General features: G+C 41.8%; 1 protein-coding gene across 1 annotated transcript; it reads left to right on the forward strand.

Moving 5' to 3' along the window:
- Nucleotides 1-8,094: 8,094 nt before the first annotated feature.
- LOC124292162 lies at nucleotides 8,095-15,812 on the forward strand. Its single transcript, XM_046729210.1, has 2 exons — nucleotides 8,095-8,261; nucleotides 14,121-15,812. Exons 1-2 carry the CDS (start codon nucleotides 8,192-8,194, stop codon nucleotides 14,507-14,509), a joined length of 459 nt encoding a protein of 152 aa, XP_046585166.1. The 5' UTR covers nucleotides 8,095-8,191; the 3' UTR covers nucleotides 14,510-15,812.
- The last annotated feature ends 6,098 nt before the right edge of the window (nucleotides 15,813-21,910 follow it).

Genomic DNA, 21,910 nt, shown 5'->3' on the forward strand with positions numbered 1-21,910 from the left:
TGGGTCTGGCCTGTTTGCTGGTAGCAGTTTATCAATTTACTGATGGTGGCCTGGAGGCAGTTGAAGGTACTTGCCAACTGACGTTGTGACACACACACACACACACACACACACACACACACACACCCTTCCCTCCACCTTACTCATCTCGTTGCGCTTGCATAAGTCTTGACACATTCGTGGTGCTTCTATTGGTTACTGCAATCTTGCTTGTCCAACATCGGTTGTCATTAGTACACTTTTAAGTCAGACTGCTAACAACGCATCACAGACAAGACATTGACATCAGGTACAGTCCGTTTGATTTCATTTGAGACCGATGCATTGCTCACTAACACAAAATCTAACGAACGCAACTAAACCAAATTTTGCACAGTCACATTGAAATCGACAGACAAAATCTGATGATTTGTCTGGTAATTTTGGAAACCCGAATAAAGTTGTTTCACTAAAGAGCATTACTGTGTTGGCACTTAGCACTATTTTCTACGATGGGGGACCACTTGCTGGTAGAACATGTAAAATATATTGACGTATATATACTCAAATAGACACACCCACATACCTATTAAACAATGCATAACATTATGAAAAGATAAACGGTAGCTAACAGTTGATATAAAGTTTACGGCGCCTGTACATTCTGTAGACAAGGGCGGCTAGGGATTGACTTACACAGGGATTGTTCAATAAATAGCAGTTTGTTGCAGTGGAGAAAGGTTCGGGAAGTAGGGCTCCAAGGAGGTAACGTATTTAGAGCAGTCTCTTTCGGAGGCGACAGTCGTCCATGCGGCGAACGTGGCAAGCCAACCGGGGCTGAACGTGCAGTAGGATAGCATGGATAGCACGCTGGAGCACTTTAGTGTCCACGTTTCGCACGCAGAGAGCAAGGATTGTAGAACTACTGCTCTGTATACTTTGAGCCTGGCTCAGTCCTCGTCGCTCCCAGACTTTGTCCTTCAGTCAGCCGAAGGCTGTGGTGGTTCTGACGATTCTGTAGGCCACTTCCTCATCGATGTAGGCGAAGCGTGACACAGGTGCTACCAAGGTAGATGAAGGTGGATAAAACCTGTTCTAAAGATATTAGATCAAGTGTACTTATAAATGGTTTTGCTAGCACCTTTTTCACTATAGCCAGAGGTTGTCGTCAAGGAGATCCTGTATCACCATATATGTTTATCTAATGTGCAGAAATGTTGGCTATGCTTATCAGAAATAATGAAATGAAAATATATAAAGCATTAGAAAAGGAAATATTGAACATGTTCTTGTATATGTCCCAAGTGTGATCATCACTATCCAGGAGTGGTCATTGTTACCCAGGAGTGGTCATTGTTACCCAGGAGTGGTCATCGCTATCCAGGAGTGGTCATCGCTACCTAGGAGTGGTCATCACTACACAAGTGTGGTCATCGCTACACAAATGTGGTCATCGCTACCCAGTTGTGGTCATCGCTATACAAGTGTGGTCATCCCTACACAAGTGTGGTCATTGCTACACAAGTGTGGTCATCGCTACCCAGTTGTGGTCATCGCTATACAAGTGTGGTCATCCCTACACAAGTGTGGTCATCGCTACCCAGTTGTGGTCATCGCTATACAAGTGTGGTCATCCCTACACAAGTGTGGTCATTGCTACACAAGTGTGGTCATCGCTACACAAGTATGGTCATTGCTATGCAAGTGTGGTCATCGCTACACAAGTGTGGTCATCCCTACACAAGTGTGGTCATCCCTACACAAGTGTGGTCATCCCTACACAAGTGTGGTCATTGCTACACAATTATGGTCATTGCTATGCAGGAGTGGTCATTGCTACACAAGTGTGGTCATCCCTACACAAGTATGGTCATCGCTACACAAGTGTGGTCATCCCTACACAAGTATGGTCATTGCTATGCAAGTGTGGTCATCGCTATACAAGTGTGGTCATCCCTACACAAGTGTTGTCATTGCTACACAAGTGTGGTCATCGCTACACAAGTGTGGTCATCCCTACACAAGTATGGTCATTGCTATGCAAGTGTGGTCATCGCTATACAAGTGTGGTCATCCCTACACAAGTGTGGTCATTGCTACACAAGTGTGGTCATTGCTATGCAAGTGTGGTCATCGCTATACAAGTGTGGTCATCCCTACACAAGTGTGGTCATTGCTACACAAGTGTGGTCATCCCTACACAAGTATGGTCATTGCTACACAAGTGTGGTCATCGCTACCCAGTTGTGGTCATCGCTATACAAGTGTGGTCATCCCTACACAAGTGTGGTCATCGCTACACAAGTGTGGTCATCCCTACACAAGTATGGTCATTGCTATGCAAGTGTGGTCATCGCTATACAAGTGTGGTCATCCCTACACAAGTGTGGTCATTGCTACACAAGTGTGGTCATCCCTACACAAGTATGGTCATTGCTATGCAAGTGTGGTCATCCCTATACAAGTGTGGTCATCCCTACACAAGTGTGGTCATTGCTACACAAGTGTGGTCATCGCTACACAAGTATGGTCATCCCTACACAAGTGTGGTCATCCCTACACAAGTGTGGTCATCCCTACACAAGTGTGGTCATTGCTACACAAGTATGGTCATCCCTACACAAGTGTGGTCATCCCTACCTAGGAGTGGTCATCTCTACCCAGGTGTGGTCATCCCTGCAGGTGTGGTCATCCCTACACAGGAGAGGTCATTCCTACACAGGAGCGGCCATCCCTACACAGGAGTGGCCTTCCCTACCAAGGAGTGGCCATCCCTACACAAGTGTGGTCATCCCTACACAGGAGTGGTCATCCCTACACAGGAGTGGCCATTCCTACCCAGGAGTGGCCATCCCTACACAGGAGAGGCCATCCCTACACAGGAGTGGCCATCCCAACAACGGAGGGGCCATACCTACACAAGTGTGGTCATCCCTACCTAGGAGTGGTCATCTCTACCCAGGTGTGGTCATCCCTGCAGGTGTGGTCGTCCCTACACAGGAGAGGTCATTCCTACACAGGAGTGGCCATCCCTACACAGGAGTGGCCTTCCCTACCAAGGAGTGGCCATCCCTACACAGGTGTGGTCATCCGTACACAGGAGTGGTCATCCCTACCCAGGAGTGGTCATCCCTACACAGGAGTGGCCATCCCTACACAGGAGTGGTCATCCCTACCCAGGAGTGGTCATCCCTACACAGGTGTGGTCATCCCTACACAGGAGTGGCCATCCCTACACAAGAGTGGCCATCCCTACACAGGAGTGGTCATCCCTACACAGGAGTGGCCATACCTACACAGGAGTGGTCATCCCTACACAGGAGTGGCCATACATACACAGGTGTGGTCATCCCTACACAGGTGTGGTCATCCCTACCCAGGAGTGGTCATCCCTACACAGGAGTGGTCAGTTGTTTGTCCCGCAAAACCAACGGTCATGCTTCACACAACCTTATTGCGACCAAGACTGAGTCGCCCTTAATGGCATGTGCGTTCATGGTAGTGTGGGAATATCTTTCTGGGCCCGATTGTTCAATACTCAGTTATCTTAACCGCCGGTTTACTCCTAACAGACGGTTAAATCCTTAACCGGCCATTAGGTAACCAAACGTTAAATGTGCGTTGTTCAAAACATGGAAGTCATACCGTTAGCTAACGTCGCCGTCAAAGTTTAATAGTTTGGTTAACGTCACTGGTTAGCTTCCATATATCCCACTATTCCGTTTTCTGTTTATTTCCGGTTTTCCAAAAATGGAAACGCGAAATGTCGCCTGCATCCCAAGGAAAAAGAGAAGTCGAAATTTCTCTGCTGACGAAGAGAATGTAATCCAGTCAATGGTTGAGGCCAACTTAGACATATGCCTAGTCTCTGAATATATATAATTTTGATAGCAACAAAGCCCATTTAAATTGAAAAGGAGCCCATTGGAGACCAGAGATTCAGAACCTGTGGAAATCTAGGGCTTTAGCACTGCAGATTGGGCTACGCAGTAGGGAAAATAATGTGGTTCAGGGACTGTGAGACAAACTCAGGCCAACTCTATAGTTTATCATAGGCATGCGAATGTCTAGCGCTACGAACGTTATGTATTGGAACACAAGGTTCCAGCCGTTTGCATATATATATTTCAAAGACATATGACCCCAGCTCTGCGTCGGACTGACTTCAATTCCGACAACAGAAACGACATTTTAATGAGAAACCATAGCACAGCTATAGATAAAATATGATGAATCCATAAAAATAATATTAATGGTAGAAGCATGTTGTCCGTGGATTGAAAATTTATAAATATTACAGACAGGAGTTACGCTTAGACGGCTACAGTCCTAATGAATCTTTGAATTCCAACAAGACCTATCGCTCACGTTTCACTCCTTAAATTGTCATGACTGTATGGCCAAGCGGTGAAGATGCTATTTGTATCATTTATTAATTATTTGCCAAGTCTGTCAAAAATTGTAACATATGAACACACATTGCCAAATCTTTTAACATCAAACAATATAGATGTTGTGACAATAATAGCATTAGCTTTTTATCTGAAATATGCGTTCAATGCCAATAGAATCTTAATATGTTACTAGCACCAGGTGCAAGTAGATCAAACTGTAATTGTACTATAGGCCTCAGGGCCAACACTGCTGACTAAAATCAATCTATTATCCGACCTTACTGTTGACAGGAATCTCATGAATAATACTGTGCAATATCGTCATTATCTGAACGCCTCCACAGACGCATATTCCTGAAAGATGTCTTGAAAACCATGAAGCTGTGTCTAATTTATAGATGAACATAATTTCCTCGATACTCATTAATCAGATGAACCTCCATTTAGTTCAATTCACAAGTGACTGCAGAAAATGCATAATTATTTTAATAACTTCAGTGAGTGAGTGAGTGAGTGAGTTTGGTTTAACGCCGCTTTAAGCAATATTTCAGCAATATCACGGCGGGGGACACCAGAAATGAGCTTCACACATTGTACCCATGTGGGGAATCGAACCCGGGTCTTCGGCGTGACAAGCGAACGCTTTAATCATCAGGCTACCCCGCCGCCCCTTTAATAACTACAAGGTCGGAAAACATGTATTATATTTCATAAGTGTATTATAGAACGCTATAGTAGATGAACATAATTTCCTCGATACAACATGTATTTTAGTTCCTATGATGTGCATAGTTACAGTTTCATATGTAACTCATCGCCAGAATAATTACAAATATGGAAGTCCAGTCCACGACACACCCTATCCTTTCTTTGCTGAACTGGCATCATGAAGGCAGTTTTATCCATGAACGCCATTTGCGAGTTAACCACACTGTTAAAAAGTTAGCGGCGGTCCTTAGGTTTGTTAACTTAACGTCACGTTAACAACCTGTCAAAAGTAAACAGAGTTTTAAACAACCGGCCCCTGAAAGGTAGCACTGCGGTGTTTATGGTAGTGTGGGAATATCTTTCTGAAAGGTAGCACTGTTGTGTTTATGGTAGTGTGGAAATATCTTTCTGAAAGGTAGCACTGTTGTGTTTATGGTAGTGTGGGAATATCTTTCTGAAAGGTAGCACTGCTGTGTTTATGGTAGTGTGGGAATATCTTTCTGAAAGGTAGCACTGTTGTGTTTATGGTAGTATTGGAATGTCTTCTGAAAGGTAGCACTGCTGTGTTTATGGTAGTGTGGGAATATCTTTCTGAAAGGTAGCACTGCTGTGTTTATGGTAGTGTGGGAATATCTTTCTGAAAGGTAGCACTGTTGTGTTTATGGTAGTGTGGGAATATCTTTCTGAAAGGTAGCACTGTTGTGTTTATGGTAGTGTGGGAATATCTTTCTGAAAGGTAGCACTGTTGTGTTTATGGTAGTGTGGGAATATCTTTCTGAAAGGTAGCACTGCTGTGTTTATGGTAGTGTTGGAATGTCTTCTGAAAGGTAGCACTGCTGTGTTTATGGTAGTGTGGGAATATCTTTCTGAAAGGTAGCACTGTTGTGTTTATGGTAGTGTGGGAATATCTTTCTGAAAGGTAGCACTGTTGTGTTTATGGTAGTGTGGGAATATCTTTCTGAAAGGTAGCACTGTTGTGTTTATGGTAGTGTGGGAATATCTTTCTGAAAGGTAGCACTGCTGTGTTTATGGTAGTGTGGGAATATCTTTCTGAAAGGTAGCACTGCTGTGTGTATGGTAGTGTGGGAATATCTTTCTGAAAGGTAGCACTGTTGTGTTTATGGTAGTGTAGGAATATCTTTCTGAAAGGTAGCACTGCTGTGTGTATGGTAGTGTGGGAATGTCTTCTGAAAGGTAGCACTGCTGTGTTTATGGTAGTGTGGGAATATCTTTCTGAAAGGTAGCAGCACTGTGTGTTATGGTAGTGTGGGAATATCTTTCTGAAAGGTAGCACTGTTGTGTTTATGGTAGTGTGGGAATATCTTTCTGAAAGGTAGCACTGCTGTGTGTATGGTAGTGTGGGAATGTCTTCTGAAAGGTAGCACTGCTGTGTGTATGGTAGTGTGGGAATATCTTTCTGAAAGGTAGCACTGCTGTGTTTATGGTAGTGAGGGAATATCTTTCTGAAAGGTAGCACTGCTGTGTTTATGGTAGTGTGGGAATATCTTTCTGAAAGGTAGCACTGCTGTGTTTATGGTAGTGTGGGAATATCTTTCTGAAAGGTAGCACTGCTGTGTTTATGGTAGTGTAGGAATATCTTTCTGAAAGGTAGCACTGCTGTGTTTATGGTAGTGTGGGAATGTCTTCTGAAAGGTAGCACTGCTGTGTTTATGGTAGTGTGGGAATATCTTTCTGAAAGGTAGCACTGTTGTGTTTATGGTAGTGTGGGAATATCTTTCTGAAAGGTAGCACTGTTGTGTTTATGGTAGTGTGGGAATATCTTTCTAGTGTTGTGGGAATATCTTTCTGAAAGGTAGCACTGCTGTGTTTATGGTATGGTAGTGGGAATATCTTTCTGAAAGGTAGCACTGTTGTGTTTATGGTAGTGTGGGATATCTCTTCTGAAAGGTAGCACTGCTGTGTTTATGGTAGTGTGGGAATATCTTCTGAAAGGTAGCACTGTTGTGTTTATGGTAGTGTGGGCACTTCTGAAAGTTGTAGCACTGCTGTGTTTATGGTAGTGTAGGAATATCTTTCTGAAAGGTAGCACTGCTGTGTTTATGGTAGTGTGGGAATATCTTTCTGAAAGGTAGCACTGCTGTGTTTATGGTAGTGTGGGAATATCTTTCTGAAAGGTAGCACTGTTGTGTTTATGGTGGTAGTGTGGGTAGCACTGCTGTGTTTATGGTAGTGTGGGAATATCTTTCTGAAAGGTAGCACTGCTGTGTTTATGGTAGTGTGGGAATATCTTTCTGAAAGGTAGCACTGTTGTGTGTATGGTAGTGTGGGAATGTCTTCTGAAAGGTAGCACTGCTGTGTTTATGGTAGTGTGGGAATATCTTTCTGAAAGGTAGCACTGCTGTGTTTATGGTAGTGTGGGAATATCTTTCTGAAAGGTAGCACTGCTGTGTTTATGGTAGTGTGGGAATATCTTTCTGAAAGGTAGCACTGTTGTGTTTATGGTAGTGTGGGAATATCTTTCTGAAAGGTAGCACTGCTGTGTTTATGGTAGTGTGGGAATATCTTTCTGAAAGGTAGCACTGCTGTGTTTATGGTAGTGTGGGAATATCTTTCTGAAAGGTAGCACTGTTGTGTTTATGGTAGTGTGGGAATATCTTTCTGAAAGGTAGCACTGCTGTGTTTATGGTAGTGTGGGAATATCTTTCTGAAAGGTAGCACTGTTGTGTTTATGTATCAATACCAGACTCTTCTGACAAAAGACGAGTAATGGAAATCATTGGGCATTATCAATACCACTCTATATGTACATTAATTAACTAAACGTCTCACCAGGTACAATAGGAACAAGTTTCTTTACGTCCTAATCCATGATCAAATCACGTGCGTGACTACTTTCTACTCATTCTAACCGCTGATGCCTTCAGCAAAGCCGTAATTAACTATTGACTCTGCAACTGTTATGCAACTGGGTGCACGGCAATAGACACGTATGATGTTATATTTCTGACGATATCGACCAACACTTAGGGGACAAAGTGGGGGAACATTGGTGCTGGGAATGCTGTCAGAGGGCGCTCACAACGATCTGTTATGACAAAAAGGATGACTTGATTTGACTAGTGTTAGTGTTGCGAATATCCCTTCTCGAGATGTCACCGACGATGGCGGCTCTGCTGTACCTGTATATCCTGGTCGTGTACACACGTCTCATAGCAGGCGGTAAGTTGACGACTTTCTACATTTACCAACGAGAGTTATATTAACATGTGTTATTCGTTTATTCGTGTCATTCTGGAGGTGTCACATTTGTTTACTTAAATTTAATATTCAACAAATCAGAGTGATTACCAAAGCACACCAAATGTGAAAGTTACGTTTTGGGATTCTCCATATATGACTTGTCTAAAGAGACATGGCAGTTTTATATCACAAACAGTGATACTTCTAATACCTTAAAGTTGTACAATTGCCAAGAAAAAGAACATGCATGGTTTACGAAATACGATGAAAGATTTGATGATATCACAGCACAGTATGGCGGAGGAGCCCTCAGATGTCAAGAAACTGTTACAATATGAGAAAAGCATTCGTACCGTTATGTGATAACTGTCAAAGGTTTATCCATCCACAAATGTGAGCTGTATTAGTATCAGTAGTATTTGAAGAAAAAAATATTATATATCGCTATCAACAATTTCCTTACTTGACATATTGATCTGTTTATTGTTTACGTAACTGACACTAACAGGCAGTGTCTGGGCGTTGAAGTGTTCATCTATAAACGCTGCGTAACGTATTGGCTTTAAACAAAATATAAGGAAACAAAATATATGGGAACCCCTGTATAAGAAGACCAACTTAACTTTAAGTCGTGTATGTTTAAGACAATGCATGCTGGATTCGAACCTGATGAGCAATCCAAACGAAACTCACCAGACTTAGAGATAGCATGAAGGATATCGTGTTATCATTGAAGCATGATTTGCACATGCATCATCATTGTATAAAACCTGTCAAGGTTATGGTGACATTTGTGTATCAAAATGCCTCCAAATGTCTATTTAACAAGAAATCAGCAATAGGAAGTTGTCTGCATGGTACATGAAAACGAGGTAGCACGTCATTTTGGGAAGACAAAAAGTGTCCCGTCCGATTGAACGATACCGACAGACAGGTGACGTGTCAATTCCACCCGGGAGAGGAAGGCCACGAAAGACAACAGTCCAACAAGATAGCTTCGTTACAACAATTGCACTTAGAAATCTGTTCATGACATCATCAGAAACTCACAGACAATTCCGAACAACAACCGGAATACGGATTTCCTGCATTACAGTGATAAACAGATTAAAGTCTGCCCAGTTAAAGTCAAGGCACCCATTCAGTGGAATTCCACTTACTGTGCAACACAAGAGGCTGAGACTCGAATGGTCTCGACAGTTTAGTAATCATGACAGGAGGCACTGGCCGTACACGATGTAAACCGACAAGTGAAGGTTCCTGTTGAGATTCATTGATGGTCTACAACGGGTTTGGTGAAGACGCGAAGAGCGCTATCATGACGTCAATGTTCAAGAACATGAGAGACACGGTGGTGAAAGTAATAGTGTGGGGTGGAATAATGTATGACCACAGAACTGATGTTGTGATTGTGCAGGGACCTTTGACAGGCCAGCGCTATTTGGGTGAAATTTTAAGACCATTACAGATTCCATTCTCGCAAAGGATTGGTTGAAGCTTTGGGTTCCAGGACTATAATGCTCGACCTCACAGAGCAAAAGTTGCTTTGGACTTTCTCCTGCAGCAGCAGATAAACAGTCTACCTTGGCCTGGCAAATCACCAGATCTCTCACCTATTGAACATTTGTGGGATGATTTGCGGCGCAGGGTTTGAGGCAGACCACAGCCACCAGCAAACTTACAGACACTCGGACAAATCCTACAAGAAGAATGGCGTCAAATTCCAAGGGAGACCATTTACTATCTGATCTCAAGCATGCTCAGAAGATGCCAAACATGCATTGATGCCTGAAGCGGCTGGACCAGATACTGACCTTTGCTCACACAATGTCACAATTTAGTTCCAATAAATTCCACCATGACCAAAACATCTTAGTGTTCCCTTAAATATTGTTACTAGTATATATTTGATAGTAATAAATAACAATAATAATGTGTCCATATATAACTCCGCATCAGGTATGCTCATAGCACTAACAGTGAATAGCACAGTACATTATTACCCCGGATAGCTCAAGCTGCCTGGTAGGTGGTAGAAGGTTATAGTTGCAGTACTTATCCCAACGGGTACCAATTTTCTGCTGGGTGAACAGAGGCAATTTTGAACAAACTCACTTGCCTAAGGTGAGACCACAGGTATCACATGTGCTTCGTTGTGGGGAGGACTGAAGTCCTAGAAACTCTCAGGAGTCCACGGTCACCCATCTAAGGACTCTCTACCCACAACGTTGCTTAACTTCAACGTATTTGTGACCTGGGCTCTGTGCACAGGACCACAAAGCCGTTGTATTTATGACGGATGGCCAAGCTCGTCTTTGAGCTCGTGCAGAAACATTGCATATGCACAACGAATTATCCTGGATCAAGTACCGTTCGGCGGGAGTTCATTGATGGCGTGGGTTGTGATTGTAAACTTGACTTGAGTACGGTATCATGAGGTGCCGTTGGTGAATTCCTATTGCAAGAGATGGTAGCCACTCTATCTGATGTCTTCATTCCCACAGAACGTGGTTGTAACTTTATGGGTCGCAGAATACACCAGAGAGAACTTGATGTATTGTAGCAACCCCTCCATCAATAATGGAACACAATACCTGAACGTTGAATTCACAGTCTGATACAGGCAATGAGGAGGAGGGTTAAGGATGCTATTGCTGGTAGCGGAGGTTACAGCAGATATTGATGAATTTTTGAGGATATATGGCATAATCTTGAAAATGACTGCACTTCTTAATGTCACACGACCATAGTTATCTGGACTACAAAATGAGTCAACGTTTTGCCATCTTTGCTTCCATGGATATACTACCACAGTTTTCGTGTGTTTCGATTTGCCATTAGTTTATTATCTGAGGGTCAGTGTAACCAGACAGTAAGTTAAATGTAGGTTCAAATAGATTCCAATGGCTTTGGTTAATGCTAACATATTGATACTCAGAAAAATATGTGTTGACGCAACTCTTCTTTACATGTGTGTGTGTGTGTGTGTCTGTCTGTCTGTCTGTCTGTCTGTCTGTCTGTCTCTGTCTCTGTCTCTGTCTCTCTGTCTCTGTCTCTCTCTCTCTCTCTCTGTCTCTCTCTCTCTCTCTCTCTCTCTCTCTCTCTCTCTCTTTCTATATATATACTGGACAAAATAAGTTAGGGATATTGGTATTTTTATGATTGATATTGTATCAGTGTGTCAATTAATAAATAGATTATTATTCATAATTTCAAAATTTACATATATCCCTAACTATTTTTGTCCAGTGCGCGCGCGTGCGTGCGTGCGTGCGTGCGTGCGTGCGTGTGTGTGTGTGTGCGTGCGTGCGTGTGTGTGTGTGTGTGTGTGTGCACATACTACTAATTGTGTGATTCAATTTAACGAGTGTCGAGTTATTCATTCGGTTGAGTGTATGTCCAGGTCACCTTCCATCCTCACACCAGTGTGAGCAAATAGTGTGGTGGATTGTCCCTCAACAATGGAGTCTGAGTTCTCTTCATTGTATTGTAAAGTTAAGTTGGTCGCCTCAACTCGAGATATTGAGCATCGACTGCGTTCGACTTCAAAGATGTCCAAATTGCTGTCTGGACAGCGTGTTGAGGAGCAAAGGTACCTGACCAGATGATGAGCCTTTCAACCTCTCTCTGCTGCATGTTATCTTAATCTATAATCATGATAAAAATAATCGTTTACATTTATCAATTATGATGGGAGGGCGTGGTTTCATTAACGTGGAGGTATTTCATGTCAGCATTTAATTGTGCACGTTTGCACACATTTATTTGTCTCATGACCCTCTTGTGGGGCATGCCAAAACTCATGATGAAGCCAAGGCATTCCACTTTATTTGTAAAAGAGCCAAGGATTTTGAACCCAATTGCAATGTCAATGTTGATTTTGTTGATGGTCCAGGGTGCTCGACAGGAATGAGTGTTAACCAGGCAGAGTGCCAAAAATCTTTGGATCTTACACCTCTCGACTGGATTTTGAAGTCTCCTAAATGTATTGACCTTCCTGAGTGGTTACTTGTTTCACTGAAGTCTGTACAGAATTGCTGGTCAACTCAATTTAAGATGTATTCCCAAGGGCATGCGCTGACTTCAGAACTCCATCTATCAGAAGAGAAATATTTCAGGGCGATTCGTAATCCCTTTCTGTTTGTCACTTAATGTAGGTTGAGCTGGGTTTGAAGACCTTCAGTCAATACTTCTTTGGTCAATACATTTGGTCACAAAGGAACGATCTGTACCAAATAAAGAATCGTCGACTGCAACTGTCGATCTCTTCCAAAATATCTCTTCCAACAGGGCCTGTGGTTGTAGTCGTCAAATTTCGTTTACTGACTTCGGAATTTTCTGTCATCAAAGAAAACGGCAAAAACTCAAAGCTTGTATGGAACAAGAAGACTGAGTGCTGGAGTGTCTATAGAACCCTATTCAGATGTGTGGAAACTTATATATTTGCGTATATGATGGGAGATTGCTGTAGTTGAATCTCGTTTCACAGTATATCTCAAGTCACCAGAAGACCAGCATTGTGTGTGGTAACCATACCCTGCCTTATCTTAGTTGCAAGTTGGATTAGTGTTGCTAAAAGGTCATATTCTGAATTTGTACTGCCACATAATTTTATACTGCCATACTAATACCTTTGAGACCAGCGAAGGTCCGGTTTAGAATACTGATCTTCAGTAAACCATGCTTGTCGTAAGAGGCGACTGACGGGATCGGGTGGTCTGGCTCGCTGACTTGGTTGACACATGTCATTGTATCCCAATTGCGCAGATCGATGCTCATGCTTTTGATCACTGGATTGTCTGGTCCAGACTCGATTATTTACAGACCGCCGTCATATGGCTGGAATATTGCTGAGTGCGTCGTAAAACTAAATTCACTCACTCACAAATACCTTTGAAGTGATTTGTATTGATTGGTTTAAAATGAAATTGTTAATTACGGCATAATTGTTTGTTATTTATTGGTTTGACACATACTTATTCCTGATTAACTATGTAGGCTGCATTTGATCCAGTCTTCAGGATGATCTCTGTTCAAGTTGTGGCAGGCTAATATTAAGGGTAGAGTTTTCCGATTGATTAAAAATATGTATTTCAATGTAAAGTCTTTTGTCTCACTAATTGAAGGCTTTGCTGATTTTTTTTGATTTTGAGTGTATGTATGGCGTATGTATGGCGTTTCCTTTTTTCTGTATGTAAATGATACTATTGACTTTTTGGGAGATGATGATCAGAGGAGTATTGCAGATTGGAGTTTTGCAGATATTTATGTTACTGTTTGCTGACGACATGGCGGTAGTGGATAGTAAAGTTATCGATAAGTTAAGTAATTATTGTGATAAATGGCAGTTAAAGGTAAATATAGAAAAAAACTAAGGTAATGGTATTTAGGAAGGTTGTAAGCTTAGAAAATATGAGAAGCTTCTCTTCCATGGTGAACAGTTAGAGGTTGTTAGTAGTTATAAATATTTCGGGGTACATTTTTCTGTCAAGTTCAGGTTCATGGTGCATCTGCCAGAAGGTCCTTTCCGAACAATTCTTGAAAGTTCTAAGAATTATCTGCTCTTACTTTCTTAATTATCTTAATCTCCCTCACGGGATTTTGTTGCATATTTTCGATGTTAAAATTTTACCTATTGTTATATGTTGTCTTCTGGTATAACTCTCTCACTTATTAAACTTTGTTGATGGACTTTCCGAACCTCTTTGTTGACAATGCAGTGTAGAAGTATGTCCAATCAAAATGTCGAGAATACGTTTCATTGATTATGTTAATGCTATACTTTAGCGCCAAGGGCACAAGGTGCTCATTAACAATGTCAATTTATGTTTACATCAGCAACAACAACCACTACAACCACACAGAGAGGTTATCTGAAAAAAGTTGCAGCAGCCGCTACAACCAATACGACTACAACACAACCTAAAGAAGCAGATGACAAGAAGACCGTTGATAATTGTGACAACGCACGGCGACCTGATTCCGAAAATCTAGGGATGGTTTTCGAAAAAGCAGCCAACGACACAACACTGTTAGCAAGCAACCCAGATGTCAAGGAGCTCTATTCGGCAACTTCCGGGAGCTGCGCCGAGCTGTGTGCATCACGTCAGACCTGCGTGCTGTACAGCATCAGCAACACGGGCACCTGCAGGATCACCTCCGCATGTCGGCCTCAAGTGGAGAGTGAGACTGACTCGGTAGTTATGTTCCTGAAGTATTGGGGATGATCCTTGGTCGCCATGATATAGCTGGAACACTATTCATCACAGGTCATTGACCTACTTACATATTTGAGATAATCCTTGGTCGCCATGATAGAACTAGAACACTATTCATCACAGGTCATTGACCTACTTATATATTTGTTGTGATGTTTGGTCGCCGTGATAGAACTAGAACACTATTCATCACAGGTCATTGACCTACTTATGTATTTGTTGTGATGTTTGGTCGCCATGATAGAGCTGAAACACTATTCTCCAGAAGTCATTATATAGTTGAGATGATCCTTGGTCGCCATGATACAACTGAAACACTATTCACCACAAGTCATTATATATTTGAGATGACCCTTGGTCGCCATGATAAAACTGGAACACTATCCACCACAGGTCATTGACCTACTTATATGTTTGGGGTGATGTTTGGTCTGTTTGCATCGTCACCTTGCTAGTAGGTAGTATACATGTATATGTGAGATCCGTGTCACTTGGATATTCATCCCACATCAAACTGACACACCATGAAACACCTGTAAAACACCTGCACAAGCTACTCAGGTGAAACAATCTACTTTGGAGGTGATGACTGCATTTTTTCGAACTTTATGATTTCTCTCACAGGTAAATTCTATCCAGATAATATAATGGACAGTTAATTTAGGTTACATCTCGTCACCAGCTATGAACAAATGAAAACACTCTGGCTCACTGGCTTCGAATGTTCAGTTCAGTTTCAAAATGTTTTATTCTCAAGTAAAGGTTTGGGTACTAGTTATCACAACGAAGAACGCCTTATCCTATGTATTTAGATGTTTGCTTTTCTAAACTTTATGCATAAAATGAATATTACGCACCAAAACATTTGTGATTTTATGTACGCACATTCATTTCTGAAAGGTTTTCAATCCAATTCCACGTGAACAGAATGTCTGCTGAAGCAGAAGCTATTGATTATGTGACACTTCTGTAGACAACGACCCAGCCGATTGAGAGCCACGTCATACTCACTGTTTAGCAATGCCTGCGCGATTTTATTTCAATGTATGTGCGATCACGTGACTCACTCCGTGTGTTTTTGTTCCACACCTTTACGTGCTTTAAGACAAGATCTTACGTGTAGTTCGTCGAAACCATGTTAAAACAGTTTACATACACACAGTATACATACATAAGTATATACGTCACGTTTAAACTTGTTTATGTGATACTTTTTCAGTTTTACGATTGATTTTGATTCTGAACATCGTTTCCATTTTTGCGCTTTTTGTAAAACGTTTTCTTTAGCAATGAATAAAGAGTGTCCACTTTATACTGTTGCTGTGTTCCAGGTGTGTTGCATCCCTTGACATTAGCATTCTATCGCTTGTTATAAAGGCATCATGGTCAAATGTACAACAGGCAGCGGGACCAAGCGTTGATCCCCCGTGTTCTTGATTTTTCTCTTGGATATGGTCTTCAGACAACAGCATGTTTTACACATGAACTGTGACCAAAGTGTTCCCGTTAACGCAGAAACCTGCGTATTTCACGCAAAAAAATGATAAAACACGCAAAACAGATTCTGATTTACAGTTTATATTGTTTTTGACATTGCTGCGAAATTAGACACTTCTCTCTAAGCTGAATATAATCGACATTCAAATAGATAATAAGAATTGTACATGTTACAAATATTTTCACTAGAATATCTTTAATACATACACGAATTACATAGCAATAACATCATATTGTTATGTCTCAGCAGTCGACATCATTAGCAGTCATAGGTCTTTTACAGTTGACTATCGGAAAATCCGTTACTTGTCACGATATTTAGGATAATTTCGCCCAGGTTACCGTCTACGAACTTGGCCGCCAAAACTACGTCACTCATATGCCATGTTATATAATGAAATGGACAAGGGAATAATTAATCACATACACAGGATGTCATTGGTTACTGTCAAAGGAATTCCCAGAATTGTTCACTTCAACAAATCAAAGCCCAGGTTGCAATTAATAATATGATCAGTAATAGGAACGATATGTAAGACCACTATTAACGATCGTCGGTAGTCAATAAGTGACTTCATCACACGGTATAGGCAAACGACAGTCACATAATGATCGTTCATTATATTCAAACATTGGAAGGTAAGTTAAAGCTTATAATTATAATTATTTGTTATGATAATGATGGTATTGTAATGAAAATTTCACATGCAAAAGATTTGGCCTACATATATATTATTGTATTTCTGTACGCACTGGTACAAAACCTACCGCGAACACTGTGAACTCTTCATCATGCTCCACCGATATTCTGTTAAAAAATGTGTTTTAATATACACTCTTTTGATGATATTATCTGTGCCTCTTTTGTTCAACTTGGATGTGCCCAAGCCAAGTTATGATCGCGGTGACCAGATTGTCTTACACCAGACAACACCTCTTTGTAATTGGACAACGATATGAGCTAGCACATGCCCACTCTTCAATACCCTTTGTAAGTCAATCAGCATTGAGAGGTTTGCAAGTAAACAATCGACGAAGGAGGCTTCCTCCCATAGGGGGTAAGAGATCCGGGAGGAGAAAACAGAGACTCGTCAGTGTACTGACTGGTCATCAACCTCAACCACCAGCAAATCAGAATCGAGGTGTCAAAACTTACAACTTGATTTATCTTGTACCATAAAAACAACGTCCGTTTGAAACCGGAACAATTGCGAGGAAATCCCTGATATTATAATGAACAAGAACATTGATATCCTCATCACGAAAGAGACATGGTTACGTCAATCCGGCGATAAAACCAAAATAGCAAGTATGACACCGAGTGGATACAGGTTTGAACATAAGCCATGCCCGTTACGTGGCGGAGGAATCGCTGCTGTGTACAGAGACTATCTGAAATTGAAATTCAGCCATTCACAAAATATGGACTTTGCAGTTTTGAGTGTATGGAATTTACAGATAACATGCCTGTGTTATCTATCGCCCCCCTCCTTCAAGAAAAAATAAGCTAACACCCAACATGTTTCCATCACTGCATGACCATATATTTGTTGAACAGGGGAGATCACTCGTTATGCGAGACTTGAACTTTCACTACGATAGTCAGAGTGATCCAAACACGTCAATGATGATGTCTCTTCTGCGATCCTATCATCCCACAAAAGTCACCATATTCTCGACTGGGTCCTCAGCTTTCTTATTCAATCTACTACAGTGACTGATATGCAACTTTCTGATCATCACACGATAACCCTGTGTTTGGATACCAGCCGACCTAAACCTCCTGTCAAAGCCATAACATGCAAACAATTAAAGAAATCAACATGCAAGCATTCAGAAATGATATTTCTCCGCTTCTGTTAGAAGCTGCAATTAACGTCTGAGACTTTGTTGACATGTATAACAATGTGCTCAGTGAACTGTTAGACAAGAATGCATCTGAAGCGACAAAAAGTGTTCCATACAGACCAAACTCCCGTTGGCTATATACAGAGGATGTAAATAGGGCAAAGTCAGATAGTAGGAAAGCTGAGCGCAAGTGGAGAAAAACTAAACTTGAACACCATCACCAGATATATGTCTCTGGCCAGAACGCTGCCAATAAGACAGATAGACAAACAAAAGACACATACATTAATGCTAAAATTGAGGAAATTACATCTGATCCCAGTGCGTTGTATAAGGTTATGATCTCCCTGATGGGTAAAAGGATTGATCCTTCCTTCTATCTGTAGACGTATTTCTGTGACAAGATCGAGGCAACTAGTCAGCAGTTTCATGACGCCTATGACAACGATCCTGTCATGTTTGAGAATGAACGTTTAACTGTTTTCGAGCCTCTGAAGCTGAGATGATGAAGTTGATTAGAAGACTCAAACCAGCTACTTGTCCCTTAGATCCCCTTCCTCCAACGCTGACTATCGACAACATTGACATCCTCCTGCCTGTTGTGACGCCAGTGGTCAACCGCAGTCTAGCCAACGGAATCAAACAAAACTCTTTGTATACTGCACTCTCTTGAGAAAAATCTGGTCTTGGCGTGATGTATTGAAGAACTACCGTCCTGTTTCCAACCTTCCATACATTTAAAAACTCAGTGAGAGAGCGGTGTGCAAACGTCAATCAGAACAACTGTCATTATATGATCTTCACGAGACCTACCGATCTCCATACCGACCAAATCATAGCACTGAGACAGCTCTGCAAAATGGATTTTACCATGGCAATGCAAGTCCTACTGGTTTTACTTGATCTTAGCGCAGCCTTTGCCACCATCGACCACAGTAGCCTTCAGTCCCGTCTTCAAATTGACATCGGTATGGATGGAACTGCATTTGCTTGCTACAAATCCTATTTCGTTAACAGGCATCAGTCAATTCATATGAATGGGGTATCTTCATCGGCGCTTGAGCATGGACGTGTTGTTCCACAAGGTTCAGTGCTCGGACCACTGTTATTTACCCTCTACATTCGACAATTGGGTGAAATCATATTGGAAACTATGATCTTCCGAAGCCCTTCTATGCTGATGATGCCCAGATCATCAACATCTTAAGAACGGGTCCATCCTCAGCATCAGCAGCTCACACGCAGATCAGTCAGTGCTACTCAGACATCACACACAAGATGACAGCAAATACACTGAAGCGGAACGACAAGAAAACAGAGGAAGTCCTAACTGGGTTGAATACAAAAAAAGCACTGCTTGGCAGCATTACAGTTGGAACAACACTGATTCCTCTTGTCAGCTCAGCCTGGAACCATGGAGTCAAATTTGACTCCCAAATGACTATGGAGGCCCAGTAATATATCCAGAAATGTATCAGAAAACACCTTTCCGCCAGTGCAACAATAACCATCATTATCTCGCTAGTCATCGCACGTCTTGATTACTGTAACAGCCTCTTGATTAATGCTCCCAAATCTCTGAACAATAGACTTCGTGTTCAAAACACGAATTGTATATCTAGCTCCCATTCAGGCACACACATCACCCCAGTAGACACATCTCTTCACTGGTTTCCTGTCCCTTACCTTCCAATGTATCTCCGGATCAGCTTCAGTCTATCTCCGCAACCTCCTTCAGATCTCTCCAAGTTTCATCAATCCAGCAGCAACAGCAACATCAGATGTTGCTTCGTGTCACCATTACCAAATATGAAGGCTTCATTCTTCAGCACTGAACGGACCAATACTAACTGACCCAAGCGTGTTTTCTGTCACATACGACCCATCGCCAAGGCCAATACTGAGAACATCTGGATTCGAAAGTTTGTCCTGATCCCTCCACTATTTACTTCAGTGGAAGCTTCTCTTGGAAATCTGTTCTTGAGAACGCCTACATCAGTTGGTGTGCCACCAATATCCAGAACAATTGCATCTTTGATATCTGATAAGAAAGCTGCTCCTTTCTCTCTTTCCAATAATCCAATATAACCAATCTAGTGAGGCAGTGTAACGGACCTTTCTGGATACTTGTTCGCAATAATTGTTATAACAACGGTTCCCACCGGAAACAAATTGCTGAAGACCGGCTTAGTCATGACTTAAATAAAAACATATCCTAGTATTAAAAACATGATATGAATATATGTACTTTGAATGACGTGGTCTTACGTACCCTCTCAGGGGCACAGATATTCTACGCTACTTCAGTTGTCATTGAGGGTACTGCCACAAGCAAATTCAGGAACATTCGACAAAACATAAAACTTCATTTATTATATTCAGAACATATTGATCAAAATTTATGCAGCAACTCAATTTCTTTATAAACACCTATTATTAAACGAGAATTTATGCTAAAAAGATCTTTCGTGGTTGAAACTTTGAAATAGTTATCCCTTGTGGTGGAGAAATCGTTGACATGCTTGACTGTTATTCTTTCATCACAAGGGATACAAAATGGAGGATCTTCACCTTTTAATAAATATTTATGAGTATACCTAGAATGGCCAATACGACAGCGTCAACCCAATACGACAACCCAAGTAGGTGTAACCGATGGTTGGTTTGATTTGATGTAATTTATTGATACCTACTTGGGTGTCCTACTTCTTTTGCACTAGATTTCTGATTTAGCATCTAATTACAGGTTTATAATCGCTGTATGGGATAAGAAGTGGTGTCACAGAGTTGTTGAGCGCAGCCTTTGCAGCAGCATCAGCCATCGTATTACCAGTAATTCCAACGTGGCTGGGTAACCAACAGAAGACGATGTCGCACTGGCCAGTAGCAAGAATATTTAATAATGCAGTAAGTTCGAGTAAAAGTGGATGGTAACAGGACATTTTTTGATAGACTGGGGGCAAGACAAAAATCAGAAAATATAATAAATTGCTTACATTTGGATTGCTTGCTAATATACTTTAGTGCTGTTAATATGGCTTTTGATTCGGCCGTCACCCGTGAAGAACAGGTTAAGAACTGATCTTCAGTAACCCATGCTTGTCGTAAGAGGCGACTAATGGGATCGGGTGGTCAGGCTCGCTGACTTGGTTGACACATGTCATCGTATCCCAATTGCGTAGATCGATGTTCATGCTGTTGATCACTGGTTTGTTTGGTCCCGATTCGATTATTTACAGACCGCCGCCATATATCTGGATTATTGCTGAGTTCGGCGTAAAACTAAACTCACTCACTCACACTACCTGATTCGGCCGTAAAAATGGAGCAGTTATCCGGGAACCTTGCTGATATAGATCTGGATCCAGTGACGCTGGTCAAGGCTACTACGTCACCGTCCTTGGTTAAATCTGTAAATATAGCCTTGTAAGTAATGTATGCATTTCTTAATGAATGTATTCTTGTTGCTTGAAATTTAGTTAATAGGTCTAGAGTGAACTAGCATCAAAGGGACTGTTTGAATGGTAAAATAATAACACAAGAGGCAATATATATGTTATGTATATCTACTTCGTGGACGGACAGGTGAGCTTAAATAGGCACGAAGTTTTACAACTTAAGGTAAACACCTGTACCCAAATATTACATGAAGGGGATAAACAGGAAATAAAACAGGAAACGTTAAGGAAACGGAAAATATAAACTATTTCGAAATATGAGTACTATCTAATGACCCATCTACTGGGTAGGTCATCGCCACCCAGGAGTGGTCAACCCTACCAAGGACTGGTTATGCCTACCAAGGTGTGGTCATCCCTACCCAGGAGAGGTCATCCCTACTCAGGAGTGGTCATCCCTACTCAGGAGCGGTTATCCCTACTCAGGAGCGGTCATCCCTACTCAGGAGTGGTCAACCCTACCCAGGACTGGTTATGCCTACCAAGGTGTGGTCATCCCTACCCAGGAGAGGTCATCCCTACTCAGGAGTGGTCATCCCTACTCAGGAGCGGTTATCCCTACTCAGGAGCGGTCATCCCTACTCAGGAGCGGTCATCCCTACTCAGG

This window comes from Haliotis rubra, unplaced genomic scaffold (assembly GCF_003918875.1).
Source record: "Haliotis rubra isolate DU_JTF1 unplaced genomic scaffold, ASM391887v1 Scf51, whole genome shotgun sequence".
Taxonomy (NCBI): Eukaryota; Metazoa; Mollusca; class Gastropoda; order Lepetellida; family Haliotidae; genus Haliotis; species Haliotis rubra.

Bases quoted from the DNA above. Each gene is read 5' to 3' on its own strand.
- LOC124292162 (XM_046729210.1), top strand. From the start codon at position 8,192: ATGTCACCGACGATGGCGGCTCTGCTGTACCTGTATATCCTGGTCGTG. The intron at 8,262-14,120 runs GTAAGTTGACGA...TGTTTACATCAG, and splicing joins CACACGTCTCATAGCAGGCG to CAACAACAACCACTACAACC.